This window comes from Scomber scombrus, chromosome 1 (genome assembly GCF_963691925.1).
Source record: "Scomber scombrus chromosome 1, fScoSco1.1, whole genome shotgun sequence".
Taxonomy (NCBI): Eukaryota; Metazoa; Chordata; class Actinopteri; order Scombriformes; family Scombridae; genus Scomber; species Scomber scombrus.
Genome location: NC_084970.1, coordinates 20,534,766 through 20,562,708, shown reverse-complemented (window position 1 = coordinate 20,562,708; position 27,943 = coordinate 20,534,766). Strand labels below are relative to the sequence as shown.

The following is a 27,943-nucleotide window of genomic DNA, read 5'->3' as shown; positions in this document are numbered from 1 at the left end:
AGCGTCTTTAAAACAAAAAAAATTATCTTTGACAGGACCAAGACTTTGACCAAGTTTTAAATTGTATTAAAAAAAAAGCTTGAACAAATATGTGAATCCATGGAATAACTCCTAATCATTTTAAATTGGAGCAGATTTGTCATATTAAGAGGAGAAACGAATCTGTCTGGGTAGTGTAAGCAGTGTATTTTCACTATCCTATAACTAATATTCCCTTTAACCAGTATTTGCCCCAACTGGAACAAATTCTCCATGATGAATCCAAATGATCATGCATAAAAAAGAGGGTGGCAAGTATAAAGAAGGAGGGTATTATTATGTAACCTTGTGGAAATCTGATCATCTGATTAATACAACAATGATGCAAATATGTTTTCATTACTCTGTCAAAGTTGCATATTTTATTATTTATTTATTTTTCCTAGACAGTTCTTTGGGGAAACTCTTTTTAAATGGGAGTTTTTAGATCCTTGTGAGTTCTTTATAAGCTCCCAGGGAATCTCTAGCAAACCCATAAATGTTGTAAGAGCTCTTCTGTTGCATTAACCAGACAGTAATTACTGAGGACAAAAGAATCACTGTTATAACAACACAACAGGTTTGTCATTATGGTCATTGATGTATTACCCGCAGTTATTAAATTTTAGCATATAAAATTATGCTTGTAATGTATAGGCTGTGTGTTTGGCTGTACTAGGCATGAAAAAAGGGTGTAGACCCCCGCTTTAATGGCAAAAAGACGCTGTGTTGGGGCACAGTGCTGGATCTGTAAATTGACGGGCCCACGCCCATGGATGTCTCTGCTCCTGCACGCAAGCGCACTGGCACTCCTTCTGTCAAACATGGCTGTGCTTTGGAAGAAGGAAAAATGCTGAATTGTGTTGGTATATCTCGGGAAAAGCAGCAGACATGGCTAGATTTGCTGACTATTTTATTGTCGTGGGATACGATCACGAAAAAGCCGGTAAGTTTCGCGGCGGGGGCGGCTCGCAGATTGAACTGCGACGCTGTGGTTTGTGTCCAGGCCGTCAGTCAGTGTGAGATGATGTTGATACCAGATAGCTTTGCGCTTAGGCTAACGTTAGCCTCACAGCTACCAGGCGAAACTGGAAACACTTTCTTTTTTTGTCATTAACCCGCTAGCTGCTGAGTATCATCCGGCGGGCATGTGTTTACTGATAAAACACACGCCTGTTGGCAGTTCAACAGTGGGTCTTTACACATGACGTTTTGCGATATTTAACTTGGATCAATCGAAACTTTTCCGGGATTCAAAATCTGTCACATCCTGTCCCTGTTGATTGTGCTCCTGTCAGGTCCGGGGTTGGTTTCACTGCCAGCTTAGGGGAAAACCATGCTGTATAATACATACAAGAGATCAGAGAAATCCACATTTTGATTAGTATTGTTTAAAATAAGCGAGGTAAACCATTGGTATTTATAGCCAGGCTTTGCATCCATGTTTTGTATTTTAGTTGTGTAAAATGGTAGCTGTGGATTTGCCTGTCCTGCATGATCTGTTTTTGGTCTATTTTTAAGTGCAGCCTCACTTGTCAATGATTTGTTGTGTTATATTTGTTTTTGCCGGAAGAGAGCTCAACTTTTTCATGATGGGCGTAACGTTATACAGCTGCGAGGGAAGGCAGTCCCTCTCCCTCTCCTCTGTTGATCTGTAGTGGGACAGGAAGCTCCCCATGCTTCCACTTACATGTTGTGCCTCAGGTCCAGCTTCACTTCTTCTCTTCATTCAAAACAACTTTGCGCATATTTCTTAGCACAAATGGACAGATAAATAAATAGATGAGCATCACACAGATGTTGAGACTTCAAATTTCTTACTTTCCATGTCCATTAACCATAAAGAGTACTTGGTAAACAACTTTTAAACAACTAGTTATAGTAAACAGTTCGAGCCTGTGCAGTTTTTTGACACTCAGTGGGAATGGTTGCTCAGTGAGCATTGGTGGATAAAGTAAAAATATTCAGCTAATCTGCCATAAGGGAACAAATTAAACTTCCTAGCCTCTTGCAGTGGCGTCCATCCAGCACCATGTGTGTCAAAGAGGGGCCAGAGCAGCTGAATCCTCTTAGTCACCATAGCTTGCTATGCACAATAGGTAAACAGTGTCTTTCATCAACTCTGTACATCCCAGCGCCAACTGACAAATGAATTTTTTGTGCTCCAGGGATAAAATGTTCCTGGCGTCACCAGAGGAGTTTGAATGGATTCACATTCAGACAGTCTCACCACTAGAAGTCACACGGACCATGATTTCAGTTCTTTTTTCTTTTTTTATCCACTGTCCGCTGATGATGATGATGAAGTTGATGGAGAGCATTAGCAAAATAAGTCTCCCTTCTGAGATTGAGGTTGATTAGTGCGCTGTGACAGGCTCATGTCTCATCCACATGTGAGCCTTTTCCGGAGGACAAAAAAAAAAATCCCCAGTCCATATTGAATTGTATTTGTCTACTTTTATTATGTTTTGCTGAATGTAATGAAGCATATCAATTGTTGGTTTGAGCTGGCGCTCTGCAGAGATGCCCTTGTTTGCAATTGGGAGCAATTTTTATGAGAAGTGGAAAATTAGAGTGAGATTTGAAATGCAGAGAAAAATCTAATTATCCCAGGAAATCCTTTTACAAAGTGAGGTTATAGGCATCTGCCTGGTGCAAAACGTCGTCTAGACAACAGATTTTTCCTGTCCACTTTGCTCGTTAATTCAAACCAGGGATCCCTACAAGGGTCATCACCAAGCCTCCTGTGCCGTGTTGGCTTTAGCTCCACTGGCCTGACCCAGTTTCAGATTACTATGGATGGATCAGTTGCAAATAATGCTAAGCATGCAGCCTGTTGGGGAATAGGCTCAAATCCAATTTGTAGTGAATCCAAGTGACAACTAAATCGAAATCAATTCCTGTAAAATCTGAACCTATACCTTATGTGAACTCTTGTTTTAATTATTGCCACTGGAAATGGAATACTTTTAATGCAAAGTAATAACCTTCACAATAAAGAGAGAGCATTGCTTTTAAAGTAGGGCACACCTGGTGTGCAGCTACAGTCAGAAGTGACAGTGTGTAGTTGAGGTGGTAGTGTGGTTTCTCTCTAGGAGACACTGGATGATGTGGAGGTAGGAATACAATACTGTACAGTAAAGATAGCAACTAAACAGTACCAAATATAGTTGAAATCCTCACTAGATTCTGTATAGGATAATTCCTTGCATTTGCACGGCCCCGTTTCATCAACTTGCTTGAGTTCCTCTTGAGACTCTGTAAATATAGAAAATGCTATTTTCTTTTCTAAAGACGTTTAACCCTTGGGACTGGATAAAAATCTAAGGTATGTGTCTCCTGCAAGCACACTTGTGATATTTTCATTGTGAGACAGGTGACCTATTTTAAAAAAAATGTATCGAAAGGTACGTAACTAATGGTTATATCATTGTGGTGCAGACTGAAGTGATGCAGGCTAAACAAATAAAAATGGAAGTGGGCTAACTTTTAATTCTGTAGTTTATTGCTGCCCTTAAAACCTATAACAGGTGAGCTGTTTGTCATTTGAGTGCTATTAGTTAGATGAAATATATTATGCAGCTGTGAATATGACAAAAGGGAACATGACCTAAAAGACAGATTCCTCCACTAGAAATCTGGTCGTAGTTTGTCATGGGCCACAAAACTTGGAATTATTTTCATGAATAATGTTGGAGTCCAAAAACGCTGGTCTAGATGGATGCAGCCTTTATTAAACCTGCATTGTATTCTGGATTTTCCTTTTGCAGTAGGACGCTGTTTCTCCTCATTGGCGAAAGGTTATATTCGCTCTGGCGTGCTACCATAAAATGTAATTTGCCACGTGAAAAAGAGGAATTTGCCCAGCTGCTTTTCTCAAACAGTTTATTGGATAGATATCATCACTCTGTATTGAATCAAACTGCTTTGGAAATGTGTTTCACAGACACTCTGCCCAATCTCTACTCTGTGTGACTTTATGGTCTGGATTTTCTGGTCTGGACTTGAAGAATGGCTTATGTAACGTATCACAATCCTGCAAAATAACAAAAATACCTCCAAATGACCAAGGGCAAAATACTTCCATCTGCACTTGTCAGTTGACTGCGTGACATTGTTATTGATGTGTATCAGTAGAGATGCACGTATGCAAGCTTTTAGCATTGAATTATTTCTTAATCAGCTTGTAATGTAATGTTGCATGACTGAATTCATAAATGCCTTTTTAAGCGTTATTGTATCAGTCGTACCAAGAATCAGTCCATGCTAGGTTTCATTTCCCCACACATTCATGAATTGGCTTTCTGTTACAACTTCTCAAAGAGTGTTTGTTTTTGTGTGCCGGCTCACTTGGCACACCCACAAGGAAAGTCAAAAAAAAAAAAAAAAGCTTTGGCAAAACCCCCACCCCTTTCTTAAACAAAAAAAAAACATCATCTGAACCTGTGAGAAGTTCATGTGTTTGTCTGCTATTTGTACTTACTTATTTCATCTTGTTGGAAATACTACGGGAATAGCCCATGTTGGTGTTTCTGTGGTTTGTCTCGATGGTTGTTTCCCTACATTTTTACGCCTGACTCTGTCATCAGTCCAGTTCTTGCCTTTCATTCGAGACAGTAAAGTGGTTTTCAAGCTTGTGCTGGTCCGCAACATTTGGGGTTCATAGTTTCATTTACCGGATCCTTTTGATTAGCTTCATCTAGTTTTACTCACAGTTCATGTGTCTTTTGGCTGTGTGTTTGCCTCTGAGCTTAACAAAGGTCTCCTCATTTCAGGGAATGCCTGCACACTTGAGATTCACGTTACTGACAACATGAAATATAGTTCGTTTTCTTGCAGCATTTTATGATTGTACCATGAAATGAAAACTTTTTTTTTTACTATCAATTCCAGATATGACACATTTTCAGTTTTCAATTTGATCAGTTTGAAAAAATTACACATTTTAAGTCAGATATTATTCACAAGATCAGAGTGTTGTTGAAGAAGTTGCCAGTATGAAAAGAGGCTGCATCCTTAGATGTAGAAAACTCTCTAAGCCTTTGTCTAAAAATGGATTGCATAAACAAGGTTCAACAAAGCATTAGCTCTTGACAATCAGCACAAGATTGGATTTGACAGTTATTTATTTATGCAAAGGTGATGGCCTAAAGCCATCTGTTGACTTACTAAGTACTAAATTTGGCCAAATAATGCCATAGAGTAAATATTGTTTGAATACATCCACTTAAGAGACGGGCCCTTCAGACAGCTGGAGATGTTGATTTCATGTTGTAGATGCCAGAAAGTGCTGCCATGTGTTGTGGTTGATTTTCTAAATCATTAGTTATTTAAGTCAAGTCAAGTTGTGTAGTCTGTTTAATTTTTTCAGCGGTAACATAAACACATGTTGAAATAGTGATTTGCTTTGGATTGTTTTTCAAAGTTAGTTGTAACTATATTTGGAGAAAAGTTGTGATTTAAGAATGAAGTCCAAATGAGAAGTTTGGGTTTCTCTGTTTTTGTTGTAGTTCAGTGATAAACAACGACTTTATTTCAACATCATCCCTTCACATCTTGATAATTAATGAGGTGATTTTAAAGTGCAGGAATTATCTACGGAAACCACACACACCATTTTTAATAGTATGCAGTGAATCAGTAAGCACACTCCGAGTTCATGAATGGTTAATATCATGAACACCCCTGCACAAATTTGTCCAAAACTGTTGCATTCAAATTGACTCTGATAGATTAGTTTATCAAACATGGTCAATCTCGGAGAGCCAACCCTTCAAATAAGTTATGAGTGAGCATGTAAGAAAGTGTGGGTGTGCCTCCTTCTGCACACACATGCACAACAAACATTTGGCATGACCATTAAATTGTCTAAATTACTCTGATAGTTTCCACTGAAAAACACTTTCACTTTTAGTTTTTCACATCTGTCCTTTGACCCTCAGCAGTTATCGTTATATTACAACACAGCCTGCTTGCAATTACCAGTAAGTGTCATAAAAATTGTTATTCATAGTAAGGTGGCAGATGGGGAATTGTTTTTCTTGGATCTTGCATCTCGGATATGTTGCCTGCATTGATTGTTTTCTTTTTTTATCCCCACATTTGGCAGCTTCTGGTTGGATGTAGACTTGGTGGTGAATGGTATCCTGACCACACCACAATGGAGGAGTTCCTGCCTCTGTGTTGTAGAGTTTAAAACTGATAGCTAGGGAAACTCCACTAGCTGCTGTTCAACCACACTACTTTCAATCACTTGATAAGGTGTTCATACAATCAGATCTTTTGTGTTTTCTCTGCTTATGCAAATTACGGTAAAGTTCGTGCCAGGAAACATTTTAGTCATAACATTTGAGTAAATCTGACATATAGTAGGTTGGCGGTAAAGAAAATAAAACATGAGGTCATCCCTTTCTCCAAACTAGGCTGCCCATGTTTATAATCTGATAACTCAGTGACAGTGTGACTATAAAATATGTATCTTTGATTTTAATACAGTGTTGAAGTGAACTGAACCCTGTCTGGATGTGTTGGATGCAGACATCGCTCTAAACACAGATTAGTCAGAAGAGGATAAATTTAAGCATAGCAACAGATGTTACCGAGGCTGTAAAATGAAACATCTAATTGTGTGCTGAAATCTGGAAAATAGAAATTCCTTTTTTTCTTCTTCTTCTTCTTGGATGAACTGCTTACCATTGAATGTAAAGTTGCAACTGGATGTCACAACTATTCATCATTTAAATAATAATTCAATCTTGAGCCACTTTGAACCACAGAATGACTGCACACGGCACTGCAGCTAGTGAGAGACACTGACTATTTTTGCTTGAGGAGAGAGAGCAAATGATGAAAAGATGATTTATGAGATATTTTTAGAAATCTGTTTCAGTTGATAATGACTACTTAAACTTTGGTTGCTGACTGAAGCCCGGTTGAGAACCACAGAAATGTCTACGAAAGGTCAAACCCTCTTATTTATGAATTGCTCTCTATAGAAACAATGCAGCGTATTTATGGCCATGAGTGAAGGGAAGCTAAAGAAACCCAGTGTGTGATGTATCTTAATGCTAGGAAGCTTTAACTCTCCGGGCCTTTTCTTTTTTCTTCTCTCCCAGTATTTTGACCTTGGCAGGACCTAAAGGCAATGGATATCTTTTTACATATTTTTCCTGCCCTGCAGCTGTCTTTGGAGGCTGGAAAGCTTCCTGAATTAGATATTCATGACATCACCATTTGTTAATCTCCAGTACCCTTTTGCCATGCAAACTACACCACAGTTTACTTCTTTGCATATCACCCATGCAGGACATCCAGAACAGTCGGATTTCCTGATGATGGCTCTTGAGAAAAATGTTTTTTTGCAGCACTTACAGACTCAACACTGATTTCACTGTGCTGTAACAACAACAAAATACACTGATATAGAATGTATATGTAAATTATGTAATGTTGTACACCTCAGTTTTGTGAATTTGAAACCGGTTTGTCCTTAGAGTGGAAGCAGAAAAAGAGGGGAGACAATCATGATAAAAATCTTCCAACAGGGATTTGCTCCATACAAAGTGATGATTGGAAAAAAGGACAGGACAATATGACAGCATCTGTGGTAATTTTACTAAGCCACATTTTCTGACTCACAGCTGCAATCTCTAGATTCAACTCAGACTAATTTGGATATAATATCTCAAACAAAACTGATCCCTCAGATCCTGTAAGTAGACATGAGAACATCATCAATCTTAATTGCTGAAATAGGTTAATGAAAATTCTGCTTTGGGGTGGATTTTCCGTTCCGACGTGCGTCTTGATAGATAAGAGGAGGAAAGTGATTAATCGATACCTGTGAACTTGTTCCAGGACAGCCCACCTGTGTGCAGAACTGGGCCAAAATCACAGGGACTGACGTGAATGTTATGTAAACTGGCAGAGTCCACTGGTGGTATGTCCATATATGGTAAAATAAGCGTTTGGCTGATTTAATCAACAGTAACAGCAGTAAGATAAATCAGGAAGATGGATGGAGCTTTTTTTCCAAGAGGAGAAACATCTGCTCTAATCAAGAAAGACTAACAACTTTTCCTCAGTGGTTTTTCACTTGTTGTTGAGATTATGCTAAATCACGCAACTGAGTAATAAATTATTAGGTTTCAATCTTTTAAAGCTAAGTTGTGTGTGTGTGTGTGCGTGTGTGTGTGTGTGTGTGTGTGTGTGTGTGTGTGTGTGTGTGTGTGTGTGTCTGATACATGAAATCAATTGTTTTGTCAGAAAATAGTGAATAAAGCTGGATATAATTTCTCAGTGTTCAAAACTGAATATAAATATCATAATTTGACAGTTCAGAACACAAAGATATCCAGCTTATTGTCACAAATGACAAAGACAAGCATTAAATCATCATATTTGAGAAGCTAAGACTGCATTTTTGTCATATTTGCTTAAAAATGACAAAAATGATCAAAATAGTTGCCAATGAATGTGATCAATTAATCATTTCGGCTCTTTAAAAACTTTTTATTTAGTGTCCATATGCAGCTGAAGGTTGAGTTGGCATTTTCACAATCTTTTTTATGAGGATGTCACTTGAATGTTTAAGCAAAACAATATTAAGAAAGTGCCTCTATCATCACATGCATCGGTTTTCCAGCCTAGTTAGCTGTTTTTGAAATAACAATTAGTAATCAGCTCTTCAGTCACTGATAATTGATGTGATAGTTCATCAGCATAACCAGAAAAGGATGCTGTTGTCTGAGGTGTGACACAAGACACGCCTGCTATCACTGAACAGCATCCTACTGCATATATCAGGAAGATTCAAGTTTGCCAAAAACAGATGATAAATTCTGGAGCTGCAATATTTTTTATCTGGCTAATAAAAGCCAAAGCCAGTTCTGCTTTATGTGTTGTTTCATGGAATAGAACTCTCCTCAAGCTTTAATAAGAGTTTATGGGTGTCAGGGTATTAGTTTACGAGGGGTCCAAGCCACTCGCAAGTTACGTTCTAGTTTTTTTTGTTTGAAAAAAGAAAATGAATACCACAAACATTCCTCTATTGTGTATATGCATGATTTAAGATCAAATCTGTGCATTCAAATGTTTCATAAATGAGGCCCAGTGTTTGTTCTGGACTCTGCAAATCTCTGATGGCATTTGTGAAATGCTGGTTAGTCTACAGTTATTGTTCCAAATAAAGCAGTTTTAGAAAAAAAAGTAATCTTGTAGATGTTGTAGATGTTGTAGATTGACGCTGTTGCTTTAGTTTGTTGTGCAGCTTTAACACACACAGGTTTGCTGTATTGAGCTGGAAATGAGTCACAGTCTTAAACATGCAAACCCACCCCTGGACAGGTTTTGTTCTTGTTGTTTAAAGGGGACCTATTAGACTTTTCCTTATTTTCAGTAATAAATATAATGTTACAGTGTCCATGTTCATATTTAACGTGGCCAAAGTGTCAAATAATGTGTATAAGTAATATCTGTGAGCAAAAAGCACCAGCTTCAGACTACTCTTAAAGTTCAGTTTCCAACAGTTTTTTCTACTTTCAGCCCTAACCGACATCAACTTGTGATAGATTTCTTTGTATGGTCATCTATTCACTGCTCTGCTGCACTACTTTATGGTGTTTTTCCATTGTTTTGGGGGTAGTCACACCGAGCCATGAGTTGAGTCAGCTTGGAACGCTGAGTGTTTTTCCATTATAAAGTAGGGCAAATTAAAATAAGTTGTTTACCTGTTGGAGTTGTGGTGGTCATCAGCATATCTTCATCAAGCATCATCTTCAGTGTGATCTGCATTATTTCTAACTGATCCGCTGAACAAAGAGCTCCAAATGTCCATGTGTTGTTTTGTCAACTGGTTTTAAGTGCTGCTAAAGAAGCCCTGCTAATTTGATGAGGAACTAGTTTTATTTCCTGTACATTCTTCATAATAAAAGTCTCCTGTTAGAGATAATAAAGCAGTAAGGGAGGAAATGTTGGGTTTGCATCAGCAGTAACTTTACACAACTCTAATACGACTTCCCCTCAGCAGGCTCCCAGAGAAAACTGGTCAATCAGAAAAGAGTGGGGTCATCGGGAGGGGGCCTTAAAGAGATAGGAGCCAAGACTGCCTGTTAAGAGACAGAGGCAGAACTGAGGGGCTGCATTAAGCCAGTATAAGAAAAATTAGGGTATTTTTAACTGTTAATCATGTAAAGCTAATCTAATGGAGTCCCCGAATAACAGTATAGAGCTGGAAATGAGTAAAAAAAAAGTATACATAAATAAATAAACTTGATTTTGGACTTTATCCCCCTTGCACTTTGCTAGCGGATGTTGAAATTAGCATGTTCCCTTTAAGGCCTGGGTTCTATTATCCTCGCTGATGGGGTTCTTTATAGTTGTCAAGGGGGTAGTATTTGAAAGCATGGCTTGTTTTAATACAAGCGAGCAGCCTTGTGGAATGTGAGGAATTCTGTCATTTATTTTCATCCGTGGCTGAAAATTAGAACTTGGAGCACTCACAGCATGTGATTTCAATTAGAGGAGCTGTAAAGACCTGAAGACACGTAACGGTCAGACAGACTGGTGTTCCTCTAGCACCGGTCTCCATGCCTTGTCTGGACACGTTGTACTCGCCTGTGCAGGTGAACAAAAGCAAAAATATAACGATCATCCAGCTCCCTTCTGTTCAAACTAACACCCATACACTCCCCAACCAAGACCCCCAGACCCCGAGAGCCTCATCATGATTAATTAGTCGTTCTTTTTGACAGAGGTCTAGGTTTCAATGAGTTGCTGACAGCAGGCTTGAGGCACTCAAAGCAGGGGGGCTGCAGCCGGCTACTGAGCACCACGTGTCATTATGATGATGTGTAGCCGATGATTCTCCTGTTTGTTAAAGCAATTTTGCCTCCCTCATGCATGGTGTCTGACCTCTGGCCAAACTGTGACAAGAGGTCATCTGTAAGCAGTGTGCTGAGTAGTTTGCTGAGTAATGGCATTTCTCTGTTGAGATGGGATTGCTGAAAAACTAATTTCCCTTTAGTGTGTACAGCAGGTTGAAATATGTGTCCCTATGCCTTAATTTAAACTAAACAATCTTTATAAAGCTTTATTTTTCCATTTGATGTTTTTATAATTCTGAACCAAAGTTGTAGCTTACAAATGATGTTACAGGGCACATACAACATACGTTGGTTTAGATTTTTCTGCAGATGGTTAAAGCCATGTAAGTTCCAAATACTAAGTATTTTGTTCAATATAAACAAATGACTGAGAACCGAACGAGCTAACACTGTCTGCAGCATATAGTGTGTGACTCTTCAGTGAAGGTCCATGAAATTGGCCACACTTATTCAGTTTCTCTCTCTTACTCTCTCTTGAAAGGAGACCATTTACCCTTGGCTGGAGAAAGTGTGTCCTAACTGTCAAAGTGTGACTAAGAGTTTAAAATAACGTTGAGATGAAATCATTGGGTCAGACATCGCACTGTTACAAAGTGCATATTGTGAAACAGACCTTAAAATGCTGTTTTTGGCATTTTAAATGAGCGATATTTTTCTTTAATTAGATAATATTTCCATTTATTAACTTTCAAGTTGCTAAGTAAAAATGTTTCAGTCATAAATCAACTCCTAAATACATTTTGTGTTGTGTTTGCACTCATGTTGACATGAATTATTACATCCAATTTAGGTTATAAAGTTTTGCAAGACCAAGCCATATGGGGTCCTTTGGGAAATCTATGAGGGAGTAATTCACCACTAAAGTTGGCAGTGTTCAAACTTTCAAATCTGTGTGGCTGAATGTGAAGTTCACTACACCTGCTATAGATCAGTATCCAGGTGTCTCTCTCAGCAATAACTGTCTACTATACTTACGTATGCCTTTGTATGCATGTGCTGTATTAAATTACAGTCATATATTAAGGTGATCACAAAACACTAAAAAAGTTGACTCACCGGCTCTATCTATCTAGTGTCTTACATGCGTTTTAATGCAAATTACATCAGTAATGTAAACATGTTTTCAGGAACAGTTACTGTTGTGATGTAGATTTGAGTAGATATCTGTATAGCTCCAAAAATGGACAATGTGTTATTCATCATGACTTGTATATTATATCAAATTTACAAAAAAAAAAGTTAAGAATTATGCAGCAAATAAGGTAAGGCCTCCAGCCAATATAACAGAGCAAATTTGAGTGGTAAAGACAGACCAGGGAAGATACTGTGCCAGATGCTGCAGAGGTGCAGTGTGGTGTTAGAGGGGACAATTTAATGTCAGGTTGCTCTCGAGTATATCGTGAGCAAACAGTAAAGAACGAAGACGCTGCCCCTCATGGCTCATGGTTTAATGTTGGCTCTCTGTCTTCCAGTACTCACTTGTCAGAGCATTATCACAAAAGAATGAATGGCCTTTTGGCTCATATAATCTGCTTTGTGTTAGTGGCGTTAAGTTCCATATCTCACACTTTTGACCACATTTCTACATCTTGAGATAATCAGTCCCACCACAATCTGACCAGGAGTGTATTTTTTTTTTTGTGATTGTGTGTGCGTGTGTGTGTGTTTATTGTGGCCAATATTGACTGAACTAGCTAAGGGCTTTTGCCAATGCAGATTGATTTTTTAAATCTTGTTAAATTGCAGTAGTGTTTAAAGACTGCAAGAGGGCACAAAAAGCGTCGTGGTTTGTTTTAGGGCTGCAGATGTTTATTTAATATAATTTTATTGTTTTAATTTTAAGTTAAATTTGCGTACACGCCTAATAAAAAACATTCATATGCTTTTTGCTGATTGAACAACTTGTCAACTTCTAATTGTAAACTTATACTACATTTACCTATTATTAAAGTGGGTTAAGTAATACATATTTTGAGTAAGATCGGGGGCCTGACAAGATACTTTTAGGGTAAAGGGTCTATATTCATTACATTTTTCTAAGTTTGTTAAATGAACTTCAGTAATTAGACAAAATTGAAAGTTTACATTAATTATTACAAAGCCAACCATGCAAACTCCAGGAGGACGGATTTTATCCAACTCTATAATTCATTAATGTAGTGGCATTAACACCTCCCAAATTCACCAATGCAATTACATTCATTATTTTAATATCCAAAGGTTAATTCAGATTTTAGTGTCACATTTGATTTTATCTTGCTTTGTCAGCATATTTAGATCCCTCTTTTTTTCAGTTCAAGATTTTTCACATTTCCTCATTCTGGCAAAAAAGGAACCAAACCGTTTTTCTCAGAGCTTCCTCACTTCCCTCTCGTAATAGTTTTCTGAAAATACTCAGTGAAATAAGTTTCACTTGGAAAACTCTATTGTATGGATGCATTTTTGAAAGAGAGTGGCAATTATGAAACCTGTAGGCTGTTGTGAAACCTCTGTTGGTACATACACCCTACTTTCTCATGTGGTTAAAGAAAAAAATCCCTAAACAAAGGGATGAGAAACAGTCATACGGTTGCTAAAGATCTGAATGTAGTTCATACCGAATATTTGCATTTTCGCAACCCTTATCTTCTTGTAAATACAATTTAGTAATATTGAGTCAATCCTCACAAGTAGATTTGACATAATATGAAGTGAAATTCAATGTTAATCTGACCATAGCATGTTTTGTAGTTCCTCACATACCAGCATCAATTACTGTACTGTATGTCAGGACTACTCTACACTGCAGACGTAACTATTGTCATACTGTAGCAGTCCCATCCACATCACCCAGACAGGCTAATTTAAGCATATCTGTGAGCAAAAAAAAGAGGTCTTCATGTTACGATGCTCTCTTTATGAAGCTCTGCACTGATTGACATATTTTCATCAATTTTTCCAGCAGGTTCAGGAGAGGGATGCGGGAAGATCATTCAGCGATTCCCCAAGAAGGACTGGGAGGGAACAGCCTTCCCTCAGGGGGTGGAGATGGTGAGTGATAACAGCTTCATATAAAGATAACTCACACTGAACAAAAGTATATTACCTGACATGCTTTGGCAATTTATTATATAGACAGAACTGTGTCTTCTGTCTATACTTTTTTTTATTAGAGAAATACAAATATCAGAGCTTACTATTTAGAAAACTCCAATGATTGGATAATCACTGGGAAGAATTTCATCATTCAACATTTCTCAAAGTTGATGTCAAAAAAAAGGAAATCATTTAGTGTCCCTGTGTTTCTTCTCCTTCTACATACACATAAAAGGATATTGTTTAATTTTGCATCTCTTTTCCTGTAATTGTCCATGATTTGATGATTGGAACAAAAACAGTTGTGAAATCAGCCTGAGGTGCTTACTCTCTGCAGTGCAGACCACAATTGTAAATTCATAACAGAAAAGCAGACACCATCTCAGTTACAGTTGTAAGTTCATGTGTGATGTGCGAAGGTTGTACAGTGTTTTTTCTGGTTAACGAGTGTCCTTGTCCTCCCCCTGCCAACTTCCCCTTTCCAACTGTTGATGGTTGAGAATGTTTCGTTGCGTGATATACTCTAATAAACGAAAGCATTTTCTCTGTCACAGTGACAGATTACACCCCCGAGATTCCCCATGTTTTTAAAACACATTTGCACTTTGGAGCTTGTGCAGCAGATATTGGCATTTCCTGTTTCTGATAAATTCATAGTAATTGTTTACTCAAAGGTTTGTTTCAACCCTTTCTGTGTTCACTAATTGGGAATTTAGTTTTCTCAGTGTCATTTTTTACATTAAATCCAGCCTCCTGTCTGCTTCCCATTTCTATCTGTCTTCATCGTCTGTCTTCAGGAATATTCAGCCTCTCATAGTTTGTTCCCTCCTTCTCTAGAAGGCGACTCCAAGGCGTTCATGACAGGGGGTCTGTTACCCTTATATGGACACTGCAATGGATGGACAAATATTTGCTTATCAGGACTGAGAAACAATTGTCAATCTCTAGGGCAACATTAGCAGTTAACAGTATCATACTGCACAGGACATGAGTGCCTGTGATATATCTGTTTTTGTTCATTTATATTGGCTACTGCAGATAAGCTTTTAATGACTAAGCAGAATGGTTTTGGCAGTGGGCGAGAAGGGAAAACAGCAGAATGACTCCAGATCCCAACACTGTACTTGATCCTTTGAAAATACTAATCATCTCGTACTTCTGTGGTATTCACTTCTGTGTTCAACTCAGCACCATGACTTTCATGTATAAAGCTGGATTTTTTTATTCAAGTCATTGTAGTTAAGGCGTCACCAACAGGACTTACTGTTTAGTTTTTTCATGGCTCAACATCTATGGGTGCTGTCTAAGTCAGTTTTACAGTTTTTATTAGCCACGCAAGCAGCATGACTCTAGAGATGACAGGTCGGTCAGTCGGCCCACCACTTTGGTCTAGACTCAAATATCCTAACAACTATTGAGTGGATTTCCATGAAATTTTGTACAAACATTAATGGTTGCCAAAGGATGAATCCAAGTTCCTATGAAAATCAGATGAACTTTGGCAGGACTCATATGACATCTTAGTAAATACCTCTGTAAATTCAATTAGGCATTAGATTTTGCATCCTAAATGGTAATTTGCAACAGTTTTGTTTTAATTACTAAATAATTAACTGTGCCACCATAAACAGATAGGGGTGCACTATATATTTATATAGAGTATATTTCGAAACACTTTAATGCAACTTGAGGAGAAGTTAGGAGTGCAAGGAGATGATGCATGTGTTTTTCTTTCATTTTGTCCATTGTCTTGAAAATGGCCTAAAAATTACTGTTTTTGACCGCGGATTGGATTATCGATTGTTGATGTAATTATAGATATTTTTTTTTAAACCAATCTTCTCTTTAGTTCCACATTGCAATGTCATAAGAGAGAGAAAGACAGGTATGACATGCAACAGAGGAAGTTTGAAATTTAAGCAGCAGTGGTGTTTATAGTTTTGTGCAAGTACGCTGATGAATTCAGTGAACTTCATCAATGAAATCACTGCTCCTCTGTGTTTGGTTAGAGGTCAGCAGAGTTCAAAGATCATATCCAGAGGTATTTAATGTAGAAGCCAAGTGATGCAGAGCAGAGCAGCAAATGTGGAGGCCAACAAGTTGCATCATAAGGGTCAGATATCAACACCAAGATAAATGGAGAGAGCTAATCTAAACCACAGGCATCCTTTAAATTCTCATGTTTGGATGAAGTAATTTTTTCTCGCTCACTAAAACAAGATTCTTTCCAGAAAGGCTTGTATATATAACCTACATTTTACACAGCATTTGAATATTCAACATTTATCCTCTAGTTTATTTAATGTTGCATGCAACTGAGTTTTTTTAGATGAATAGTGAATTCAAGTTTTTTCGGCCAAATGATGGTCCAAGATTATTATAGCTGCATCTGAAATCTCGGCTCTGTGTGGACACAGGTCAAAAAGATACTATTATACCATGACTCTTGTTTATGCAATGGTATTTATAAGGCAATTGAGGACAAGTAAGACTGCTTTTCCAGCACAAATGGATACATATTGTGAGTGGGTGGTGTGAATGACATGCAGGCGTCTTCCTGTGTAACTCTGAGTCTGTTGGTGGCCATTAAGAGTGTCTTGTTGAGTTGATGCTTAGAGACCAGCAGTGATGTGTCATACTGCAAAGCATGTCTCAAGAAGCCAACAACACTAATTAAAAATGGAAGAAAAAAAATATATATATAGTACATCCTGCCCAGAAAAAGAGAATAGAGTTGTGTTGATATGAAGTTGAAACCCCGACCCCAGCCTTTCAGTGACTGACAGATGAACCAGGTCATCTCTCCCCCCTCAGCATCATGCCTCAAGTATCCTGTCGTGGCTTCATAGAGTTTAAATATAGAAACACTGTCCCAAGTTTAGCTAAATGTATTTGCTTAGTGCTTCCAGATGTCATTGAAGACCTGCACATTTTTTGTGCTTGTGTGTGTGTGTGTGTGTGTGTGTGTGTGTGTGTGTGTGTGTGTGTGTGTGTGTGTGTGTGTGTGTGTGTGTGTGTGTGTGTGAATTTTTTGTATTCCATCACACTGAAGTGGTCCCCCCAATGCTTCTTCATTATGTGTCAGCGTAGACTGAAATTGAGACATACTACAATCCCTAGTGTGTAAAAAAAGAGCATTAGGCATGTTTCTCATTGGAGTAAGTAAGCCTGAGCTGAAACAAGAGGATGTATTCAATGCTAGAGCCTTTTTTCCCAAGTCCCTATTGGCAAATACCCTGCATATTCACTAAAATTTAGGCAGATTATGTTCTTATAAAGCAAGATCTATAAGTACAAGGGTAGTATAGAATATTGGATAACATGCTGAATAAAATGCACATGTGGACATCTTCCGTTTTCTCAATCGCAAAACACCAAGAGGTGTAAGCAAGGGCAGGAAAGAGGGGGTTGTTCCAGAAATTTGCTTTCCTACTATTTGGTGTGTGGCAAGCTTTGGTTGAGGGCCAAATGACTGGGATTCCAACTTTGAAGCTTTAATGAAGATACACCATAGTGTTTAACAGACCCACTAAGCAATTTGCATTTTGGCTCTGTTTTGGGCTGGTATGTAAACCATTATTATTTGCAGATTTTCTCTACTCCATGAAAAAGAGAATGACTCATTTACAAACGCTAAGGAACACATCTGTAGAAAACACTGGATGAAGCTGAGCACGAAAAGCATTTTGTGGTCACAACAGGCCCCCAGCAAACTAAATAACCACAGATGAGGAATGCACCAAGAAAAAGCGTTTACAACTTGTGCTAGGAAAAATGTGTTTCTAATCTTTTCAGGCAAGTGATGATGATAGGAACCAGCTCAAATCCTCATCTGTTACAGATGAGCCAGGTCCTGTAGATAGAGGTCAGCACATTGCGCTCCAAGTACATTTCCAGGCACAATCCTCGTGGTATACTGTAAAAGGACAGAAGTACTGGTGGTTGTAGGCTAGTCATGTAAAAACTATTTAATATGAAAAAGCACATCAGATGTCAGATTGAATGATGGCTACTTTAACATTTCTAAGTTATTGCTACCATCAGGAGTGACGTTTTGTTCAGACTGACCTTTTCTTGGTATGCATAACATTTTTGTCTGGCCTGTGGTCTAATATTTCCCCACATCACAATCACCTCAAGATTTCCTTGATTCTCATTCACATTTCTCTTGTTTCTCCTGACAGCCGGTTGCAACTAGTATGACATGCATTGCGTGACAAACAGAAGTAGCTGCACTGTGATTTTCTACAATGAAGTCAGTGTGTGTAATGACAACCTGAATTAATGATGATTACTTCACAGGCCAAAATTGTTGCAAAGCAAGCTTATTATTCAAACAAGGAATACCATAGGTGATTTCCTTTGCTGTGTCAAGTTGGGAGTTTTATAAATGATCAGAGTTCAAGGGCACTGTTTAAGTAGCCAGCAGGGTAACCATAACTAGTCAACTGATACCTTTAGCTACCTCTGGGTCAAGTGACCTTTGCAGTGCTTTTCATGCCCAGTGTAATTATGAAAAAAAGGTTCATTTTCTGATATTTGACATTGACAGTTTACATGTTGTTATTTAGATTTGCTGCCAGATAGTTTAGAGAGAAAAAAAGAAATGTGCCACACAAAAGTCAAAAGAATCCATCACTTATGTGTTCATTGTTTAATTGCTGAGTTTGCTCGTATAATTACAAACACCATTTGTTTAGTGCTTTGATTCTGTGAATGTTCATAACATCCGCTGCTTGTAGACAACATATTGGTATCAAATGTAGATACACAAATCCTCAAGTCTTCCTCTCTTCTTACTTTTTCCTTTTTGTGCACTTGTTTTCCCTCTGACCTTCTTCTCTAACTGGCACTGTGTTTTTTCATGTTTAATGGGCCGTATTAATTATAGGTATAAAGTTTATATTCTAAGACAACCACATGGACGGTAAGCTTTTTAAATCTATCTAATTCAAGTGTTGGTGAGTTATTTGGAATCACAACCACCATATCCTGTCCAAGCAAGTTACAATGCTTGCCAGCAAACTGAGTTGTAAATTTTTAACGTTAACTTCGCCTAAATTAAACCTTCATGCTTTCTTTTTTAGTACAGTGGAAGCAATATGCCTCCAATTTATGACGGGAACGTTCTTGTTTACTGCTGTCTGTTGCATGTAATAATGGAGGCACGTAAAAGAAATGGAGTTCGTATTTAGAAAAAACATTTCCCCGATCCTGACCAATTCAGATGCATAAATTCATAAAACACTCATTATTTGCTCAGTTACTCCATGCCGGTCAGTGTAATTAGAATATAAATTATTAATATTAAGTTAAAGATTTTTTTTATTCAGACACAATACTAACTTTGGCTTCTATATTGTTATAAATCACTTTTAGTTATTGATTTATTACGTTGATTTTTTATGTATAAAATAAAATTCTTGGTCATTAAAAAAGTGTGTGTTAGTTGCTTAATAAAGGGATATGACTCAATTGTTTGCCCAAAAAAACAACAACTTATAGGTTATTTTTGCTACACACAGAAATGTTTGTTATTGTAACCCCTAAAAACAGCTTAATGTACTTAACTTGACCACACAGTCTTGGTTTGTTCGCGAAAAACGTAATAATCTAGGGCGCTTGGAGCTATACTGAAAATGACAACTCTGTGCAATGGAAATGGATCGCTGTTTATGTTTATGCTCGGGTTGGCCTTCAGTCTGTGGATGTGTTTTTGTGTGTGTTGGGTGAGATGAAGAGAGATGTCTTGACAACTACGCCCGAGAGGTCAAACACATTCCAAAGCGCCACAAAGTTCAGTGTCGAACACGAGGGTCAGTCAGTTACATGTAGCCTGCAGACAATATGCTGTCAGCAGACTCATTCCTGCTGTCTCCACCATAGTCATGTTTCCCAGCAAGTAAACAAGATGCCTCATCTGATTACACAGCCTCACATTAGTCATTTCATTTTGGAAAATTTGATTTGGGATGCTGCAGCAGGATGAGCCTTGATCATGATTAAAGCTATAAATTGTATGCCAAAGGTCAAAGAGTAGGTTTGGCAGTATTTCATTTAGTGATTTAAAGAAAATGAGTCTGCAACACATCATGACATTTAAAATCAAATAATTCCAAATATATATTATTATTTTATGTATATTATTTTAAATTAAATACTTTTTGCTATTTTATTGTAGGTCAGACAAAACAAGCATTTTAAAAATGGTGTGCTCTTTTGACTCTAAGACTTTTAAAGGGCGATTGACCCTATTTTCTGATAAATTATTTGAAAGATAGTCTGGTGAGTAATCAATCACAATGATGGCTTGTTGCAGCTCTGATTTAATAGTGAGTTTCATTGTGTTGAGTTTTTCTCGGCTATAGTTTGTTTTAATTAGTTGTAGTAGTTTGAATCTTCAGTTGATGAGCAAATATTTCATGAAGAAATTAATGTAGTTTTGTAGGTTAGACATTTTAGGAAAAAACCCTCAGTCAGCAGGTTAGGTGTGACCTTTCTCAACACAATCACTGAAACATCTTCAAAGGACTTGTCGATTCAAAAACTCTCCACTTGTGGCACGTTGTCCCTCCTTGACGTATTTCTCAGTTTGATTTCAAAGTCTGAAGTCGACCTGTCCTCACCTTTAAAGGCCCGTAGCCTTTAGACTGAGTTGTTTGACAGTGAAAACAGTGGGACTCTTATATTTACACTGCTCTATCTGTAGCCCTACATGTTGTGCCTGTAGGCGAGATGCTGCAGCACTGAACAATAGAAATCCTGTAGTGGCCCAGTCCAACATGCAGTACGCCGTGTGGGTTTTCTGTTCCACTCAGTCAGCTAAGCAAGCATAGTTGTTTCTCTGACCACATACCATGCCGGTCATTTGCTTTTTTGTCACACTGCTTACTCAGACGTACACTGGTGGCCATAATTGTTAGTGAGAGGTAGACATTTTAAACAAGTCGACACCACAATGGTCAAAACCTAAAGCAAATATGAAAATGCCTCAAATTGCAGCTCTACTAATGGCCACTAGATTCTACAATCTGTTGAAAAAGTGCAGATTTCTCTCAATATTTTTTTTCCACAGGACTTTTTGGTTTCAGCAGCTGATTTCATTTGCAGTGCTTGGAATCTAAAACTGCATTTTTATGCCTTTGTTAGATTCAGTAAGTAGAGAGATGACAGGAAATGAGGGGAGAGAGATAGGGAGTGATTGGGAGCCTCAAATGAAGAGGAAGATGTTTTTGAGTATGTTTGCATGATTGACTCGAGTGTCTATCACTTCAAGACTTTAATAATAATAAGTCAAATTTATATAGCGCCTTTCACAAATCCAAGGATGCTTTACAGAGAAAAAAACTAAGCAGAGGAGGAGGAAGGGAAATGTTCATTGAAAAGAAGAGTTATTTTTTGTGGTTTCCTCATCCCTTCACAGTTCTGTCCAGGCTCCTTCACTATTTGGCCAAATGTCAAGATGGTGAACACAGTTATCCCCAAACCCAGTCTTCAAACCATCTGTTGGTGATAACAAAGGCATTACTTCTATCTATCTGGGAGTGTGGGTGGGCCTCATCATGATATTAGTATATTCTTAATTTGGCTCCAATATGTTTGCAATGTGAAATATGGAAAGCAACTGCTTTTTACCCTTTCACCCTTTAGCTTGGGTAACACAGAAATTCCATCATTTGGCTGGATAATGGTACTATTCATATTCTAGGAGAGTTTTTAATGAAAAAAAAAGTTTTACACAGTTTCAAATGATATGGATAGAGAGGTGTATCAGTGTTTCAGGGATATAAGTTGATGGAACATTACGTGTCCTACTACTGTCAAAAATGTCTTTAAAAATAAAAATACATTTGGAAAATGTTTCCTTTTTCTTATTCCCTTTAGAGATAATTATGATGTGAGTTTTTGCCACCAGGATTTCCATCATCTTTTGGGTGTAGCAGACAGGTAGAATAATGTTGGTCATTTAGCTTTAGGCTACACCTTAATGATGGTATGTCATTTCTAAGCCAATTTGTCCTCAATGAACACTGGAGAAATGGCTATTAGTCAATAGAAAAAGTCAGTAATCGGGGAATTGATTGCAGCATTATGTATATGATGTTCAGTCAAGCCACCTTTTATCTGTATAGCCCAATACCATAAATAACAAACTTGCCTCAGACTCAGACTTTACAATCTGTACAGCATTACAATATCCATAGACTCTCTATTCCTGTCTGTGCTTTCTGGTTTGAATAAGTTTTGACTGAGAAGAAGGGGTGCAGCTTTTGACAAATACAGTATTACACATGTCAGTCAGGATTGGAAGGTTAATCAAAATGTGGTAGAGTGGAGGCTGTGTGTTTTCTAGCTTTTAACACAATCATTGCTCCTCCTAATTCAAGCTGTTTAGCAAAGTTACATCACACAGATTGCAGATTGCTCTTCTAGGCTGAACAGCAACGCAGAGAAAAAAAAGAGTCAAATTCCTTATAGGCATATACATACTGGGCCCCTAAACCTAATTCGAAGTCCACTTATGCCTTAGTTTAGTTTTCTCAAGCAGTTGGATATAAATCACGTGTACTCTTACAGTAAGCTAATCACAGGAGAGATGATAACAGAGACTTGCATTATTGTGAGCAAAGTTATTGTACTCTGTGTTCTGTTATTGTAGAGAGTGCGCTCAGCTCGTAGCAGGTGGTGTCCACTCCCTGTAGTGTACAGTACATACTGTAAATACATGAACCAGCACATACCATCTTACGCCCCTGCTTGTTTTAAACATGAAAAATTTAGAAAACTCCTTTAGGGGCCCAACTTCCTCTGATGAAGGAATTTGACCCAACTTGACCAGACTGTAAACATTTGTGTCATTTCTCTTGTCTAGAACTTTGACTTCTTGAACTCCTCCCTTTTCCCCCAAATCCCTGCTGTAATGAGGAACGTGGCTTACACTTCCGGGAAGGATGCTCGAGTTATTCAGAAAATGTGTAAACTACTGGTCTCATGTGGGTAGTTTATTATGACTGCTAGGCAAGAGTAAAAAGGGGACATTTTTAGTAATTAAAATACTTGGAATGTATATTTCATATTTTTAGGAAAATAATACTTTAGGAGGGTTAGGTGTAGGGTTAGAGTTAGGGTTGACTCCAGTATGACCTGCACCTCTGGGCTTAGGTCAGGGTCAGGTCAGTGGAGAAAAGAATGACTGTCAGTGCTGCAGGGAGTCTTTCATCTTGCATTGTTCTCTGAGCAGGTTGAATAAGCAATTCAAGACAAAGCTTAACTAGTATTGCTTACCATCAGCACCCGTGTGCCAAACTACAAGACAAGATGAAAGAATGTTGCTTAATTGTATCACTTGATGGGTTGACTAAAGTGACCATAACTTCACATGTCAAGCTGCACGTCAGCCTTATGATGTTTGTAAAACTGTGAAAGAAAAACTAAACAGTGCATTCCAGATAGCAGGATGCCGTTCCAACCAGTGTTTGTCAGGAAGATCCACACATGAGTAATCAATGCTTCGTGTACCAGTGAGGCCAAACACATGAGGAAACAAAGCTGGAGCTGTCAGCAAGCAGGACTTTCCAGGCTGAAGAGCACTATGAGCTCACCAGGAAATGGGAATACACAGGATGAAATGAAGCCACAGCACACTGTAGAGTGCACATAGATGTAATACAGTAGAAGTTCTTTTGAAATCTGTCAGATAAACGTGAAAACCTCAGCAGCATGAACAGAGAAACCTGGTGGTCTTGTTCAGCCCTCTAAACCTTCTCTTACCTACACAAAATTTCGTTAATTTTCATAGTTGGAAACTTTCCATGAGAATTAACAGAAATACACTGGAAATTTACAAAATTACATGTTTGCCTATAACAGGGAACATAAATGTAGTCACATAAATATATTTGATCCATGCTATTAAAGTTTAAATAAATATTAATAAATATTAAATATTGTATCATATTGTATTTTATTTACATTTATAAAATGAATTGCTTCATTTTAAAACAAAAAATGAAAAGAAAAAAAATGGAGTATTCCTTCATTTAAATGTTTATGTGTTTTGTTAATATTAAGCAAGACATATCCTAAAAACAACAATTTTTTCTAAGTAAGTTGGGCCAATGATGTTAAATTTGTTAAAAACCATTTTGTTGCGTTGCCAAAGTGGATTACATTTATTCCACATTTTAGTTCACATTTATTTTCCTGTACATAATCAGATTTTTATGAAAAAATACTGCTTATACCAACTTGACACTGAGTTGCATCAATGGATGTATCCGGTACTTATCATAAAAATCTGATACACTGCCTGACCATGTTCCTTCTCCAGTCAAACATCATTGTTGTTGAAGAAATGGACACTGACAATCAAATATGACAGTCAACAAGGTCCATTGAACTTGGTTTTTCATGTTATTTCAGTTTAGAAAAAGGAATATCTGACACAAGAAATGATTAGGATATTTTATTTAAAATCCAGCAAAGAAACAATCATTTTAATTTCATTTAATAAATGAACTAATTTCTTTAACTGTAAATTCTGTGCTGAAAAAAACAAACATTTTAGTGAACTGTTGCCAGTAGCCAGGTGAACGGGTCTAAGAGCAAACTTTTGGGACACCCCATCTATCCTGTACATTTCCTCTCTTCCCTCCGCTGGCAGACATCCCTCTACTTGGCTACTGGTGATTGCCGCTGCTACTGGTAAAAATGTGCTGACTGCTGCTAAAACCGGGGCCATGGACGGGTGCAATTACTTGGATTCCTACATCTACGTGCTTATATTTTCTAGGAATTTTTCAGGATGTAAGGATAGAGGGTGTTGTATAGATTGCAAAGCTCTTATCAGGCAACTTTCAAACAAGCTCCTGTTGTTCCAGTACAGTCTGATGTATGCACAACTATGTGCCCAGTTTCAGGCATTCCTGCTACTTAAACAGGACGTGCCAACATCTTTTTGTTGTAACGTTTCCATTTTGTGTTGGCATTGAAGAAATAGAGTTTGGTCCCGACTGCTGTATGCTACGGTTTCACTTGAGAAGAGGTATTGGGATGTTTTAAATTCTGTGGGAAAAATATTAAGATCCTTTGGAACAGTCTTAACATCTGACAGCATAATAACACAGTGTAGTAATACATTACATTGCTGTTATTCTTGGACATTTTTAGCTCTCCTAGTAGGAGTGTGGGTGTCTGAGGATGGCAGTGGTGGTTGGTTGTCAAACCCTGTTAGTCTCTTTGGGTTCGAAGAACAGCTTGGCCTCTGATGGCTGGTAAAAACAAGCTTACCAACCAATTATCTACATTAGTAATTTGTTTTTATTTAATGGTGTTTGTGTAAAGGTTGCTTTATAGCTGTCATAGTTGTTTTGTTTTCCTCCCACATACACATGTTTTGGTGTCAATATTCATCTATAAATACTACGTGATGTCTTGCATCTCTGTTTATTTTTCATAAAGAAATGTTGATTGTTAGCCATTGACAGTATACTGCATGTAATCAAAACTCTTGACTCTTTATTGGGTTTTGTTCTGGACAGTTGTGTCATATGATCAGAGGATGATCATTATAACCACTTCGCTACCTGCATCTAAGAGAAATAGTGCCATTGTGGCATAATGCGTTCATACCTTAGGAGGGAACGTTTCACTTGATTACCAGACTGATGCTGTAACTACTGGACTGTCAGACTTCAAATACCCGGCAGATCACTGTATAGCAAGCAAAATACAGTGCAAACAGACGACCTCTACTTTTCATAGGACCTTTGTAGAAACACTGTTGTTAGCTGCTATCCATAAACAATGCTTGTAGTGCATTGACACGTGATAGGATGACATTGGAGAAGGGACGTGAGGTTGGACATCACCTTTAAGGTACTTCACAGGGGACATCCCTTGTTATTGTTTTGGAAATAAAGCTGTATGCAGAGCTCCTGTGGCCCAGTGCCAAGGTCCTGCTCTTATAATAATAATAATATTATTATTATAATGATGAATTTGCAGATTAGATGTGTCACAATCCATTAGTTTATTGTGTTGGAGCAGTGAATCTTATATTAACATACTACTGTATGTACCTGTTGTTCTTCACCTGTTGTACAAAAAAATCACTGAAATATTTGTGTGAAGCTTTATATGAGAAAAGCATTTGGACACACACAACATACTGCACATATGTACTGCACAGATTTACTTTCGCTCTTCCCACAGCGTTAATGTTTGTTCAAAAGGGAAGCAAAAGGTTGTTGGTTTTAACTGAGCTGATTAACAGCAGAAGAGAGACTAAGGCGAATAACTTTGCCAGGGCCCCCACAAGGCAGTGGAGGAAGCACCTGTTTCAGAGCCAGGTCATTATCAGCCATTATCTTACTGTGCTCTAAAGGCCGGGGCTCAGCAGTCTGACGCAGGACAGCCATTGTGCTGATCTACAACCTCAGGACAAAGCTGTTTACCCTGCTCTTTCATTCATCACCCCATGTGCTCAAGAGTGTGTTTTGATGTTTTGTGTTAATTTTTTACAGTTGAAATAAAACACAACTGTGTTTATCTACTCTTGGCAGAAATAAAGAAAAGAGAAAAGGCTTGCACTGATGTGGTACTGAACAGAATTTTTAAAAAAAAATAGTTAACCAAAACACTCCATGAAAAATATTTTGAAATCTCAAGTAAGTTGAATTTCAAGTATGTGGTGAACTACAATGATAAGTGTCCAATAAAACATCTGAAAAAACATATGTCTGGTCTGTCTTAATTTTTCTTCATTCCAATTTTTTAAAGTGGAATATATTTTGCAGGGGTATTTTTTAAATTAATTTCCACTTGATAATTCATCTCACAGCCCCAGAGTAGGATTTAACAATTTTCAACTTTGGTGCCTCCGGTGGTGCTATAAAGAATTACATTGTGGCTGACAATGCATGCTGCACTAACCCATATTTAATTTATTTAATGATCTGAAACACACCGATGTAAAATTGTTACAATTGAGGGATTAAATTACTTTTCACTCTGTATTTAACACAAAAATGAGAGTATTTGTCTGTACTTGTGGGAGTCATTTATGTTATAGTGGATGTTAGATATTAAGATGAACTGTGTTTGTGATTGTTTGATTGTTTGATTTGTAGTAAAAGGTGACTCACTCTTAAAATCCCCTCTTTGAATTCTGTTGTGTACTGTGTACTTGTGCCTGAGGTTCAGGTCATGTAGGAGGGCCAAAGTTAGGTTTGTGTTTTTCATCATGGCCGTCCCAAAGTGTAGTACTACTTGATCTACTTGATTTGTTGCTCTCTCATGTGGAGGAATCTTGTTGTTTGTAATGCTCTTACTGGGGTAATAATTTTTTCATTTTGCATACATTTTATCTTTGAACTTATCAAATCCTCTCATCCTTATGCACCACAATATGTGCTGTACTCAGTATTTGTCACTGTCACTTATCTACAAATACCTTGGCTAAATTCATAATGGTTTACTCTGCAAAGCCAACTGCACATTCTTTCCAGATTTCTGTTTAATATAAGACACTTCACAGGAATTGTAAAATTCTGTAGTTATTACACAGCCTTGACCTTACTTTAATATTGTCTACAAAGTACAAGGTGATGACAAACTGTCGGGCTATGATTAACCCAGTAGCACAAGCAGGCATGTTCATAGATGAAAGTCCGGATCATTCTTTGATAAAAGTCATCGATTGTTGTTGCTATAATGCTGCAAGCTTCACACAGTTGACCCCAGTTCCATCACAGAAATGGGAGGATTTATTAGATTAAGCTTGTTTTGATACTCCTGAAGTGGTTTCAATATCAAGTTTACCACTAGAATCTACTATAAAACTGTGCAGGGAAAAGTCCGTGGACTTTCCTTGGATTGTGAAAGGGAATTTTTATGCGCTTGACTGTATTTCACAGCAGGAACTATGATTTAAAGATTGGAAGATGTGGTGTTTATTAACCTACTTT

The 27,943-nt window shown here is 37.8% G+C and overlaps 1 protein-coding gene across 3 annotated transcripts in view; it reads left to right on the top strand.

Moving 5' to 3' along the window:
- Positions 1 to 841: 841 nt before the first annotated feature.
- sbf2 (SET binding factor 2) overlaps positions 842 to 27,943 on the top strand; it is a 99,843-nt gene continuing 72,741 nt past the window's right edge. For 2 of the 3 annotated variants that reach the window (XM_062422931.1, XM_062422916.1), the window contains exons 1-2: positions 842 to 964; positions 13,843 to 13,931. In XM_062422931.1, the coding sequence (XP_062278915.1) occupies positions 910 to 964; positions 13,843 to 13,931 (144 nt within the window). In that variant the 5' untranslated portion in view covers positions 842 to 909. The remainder of the gene's footprint in view (positions 965 to 13,842; positions 13,932 to 27,943) is intronic. The other variant, XM_062422923.1, reaches the window with a different exon arrangement.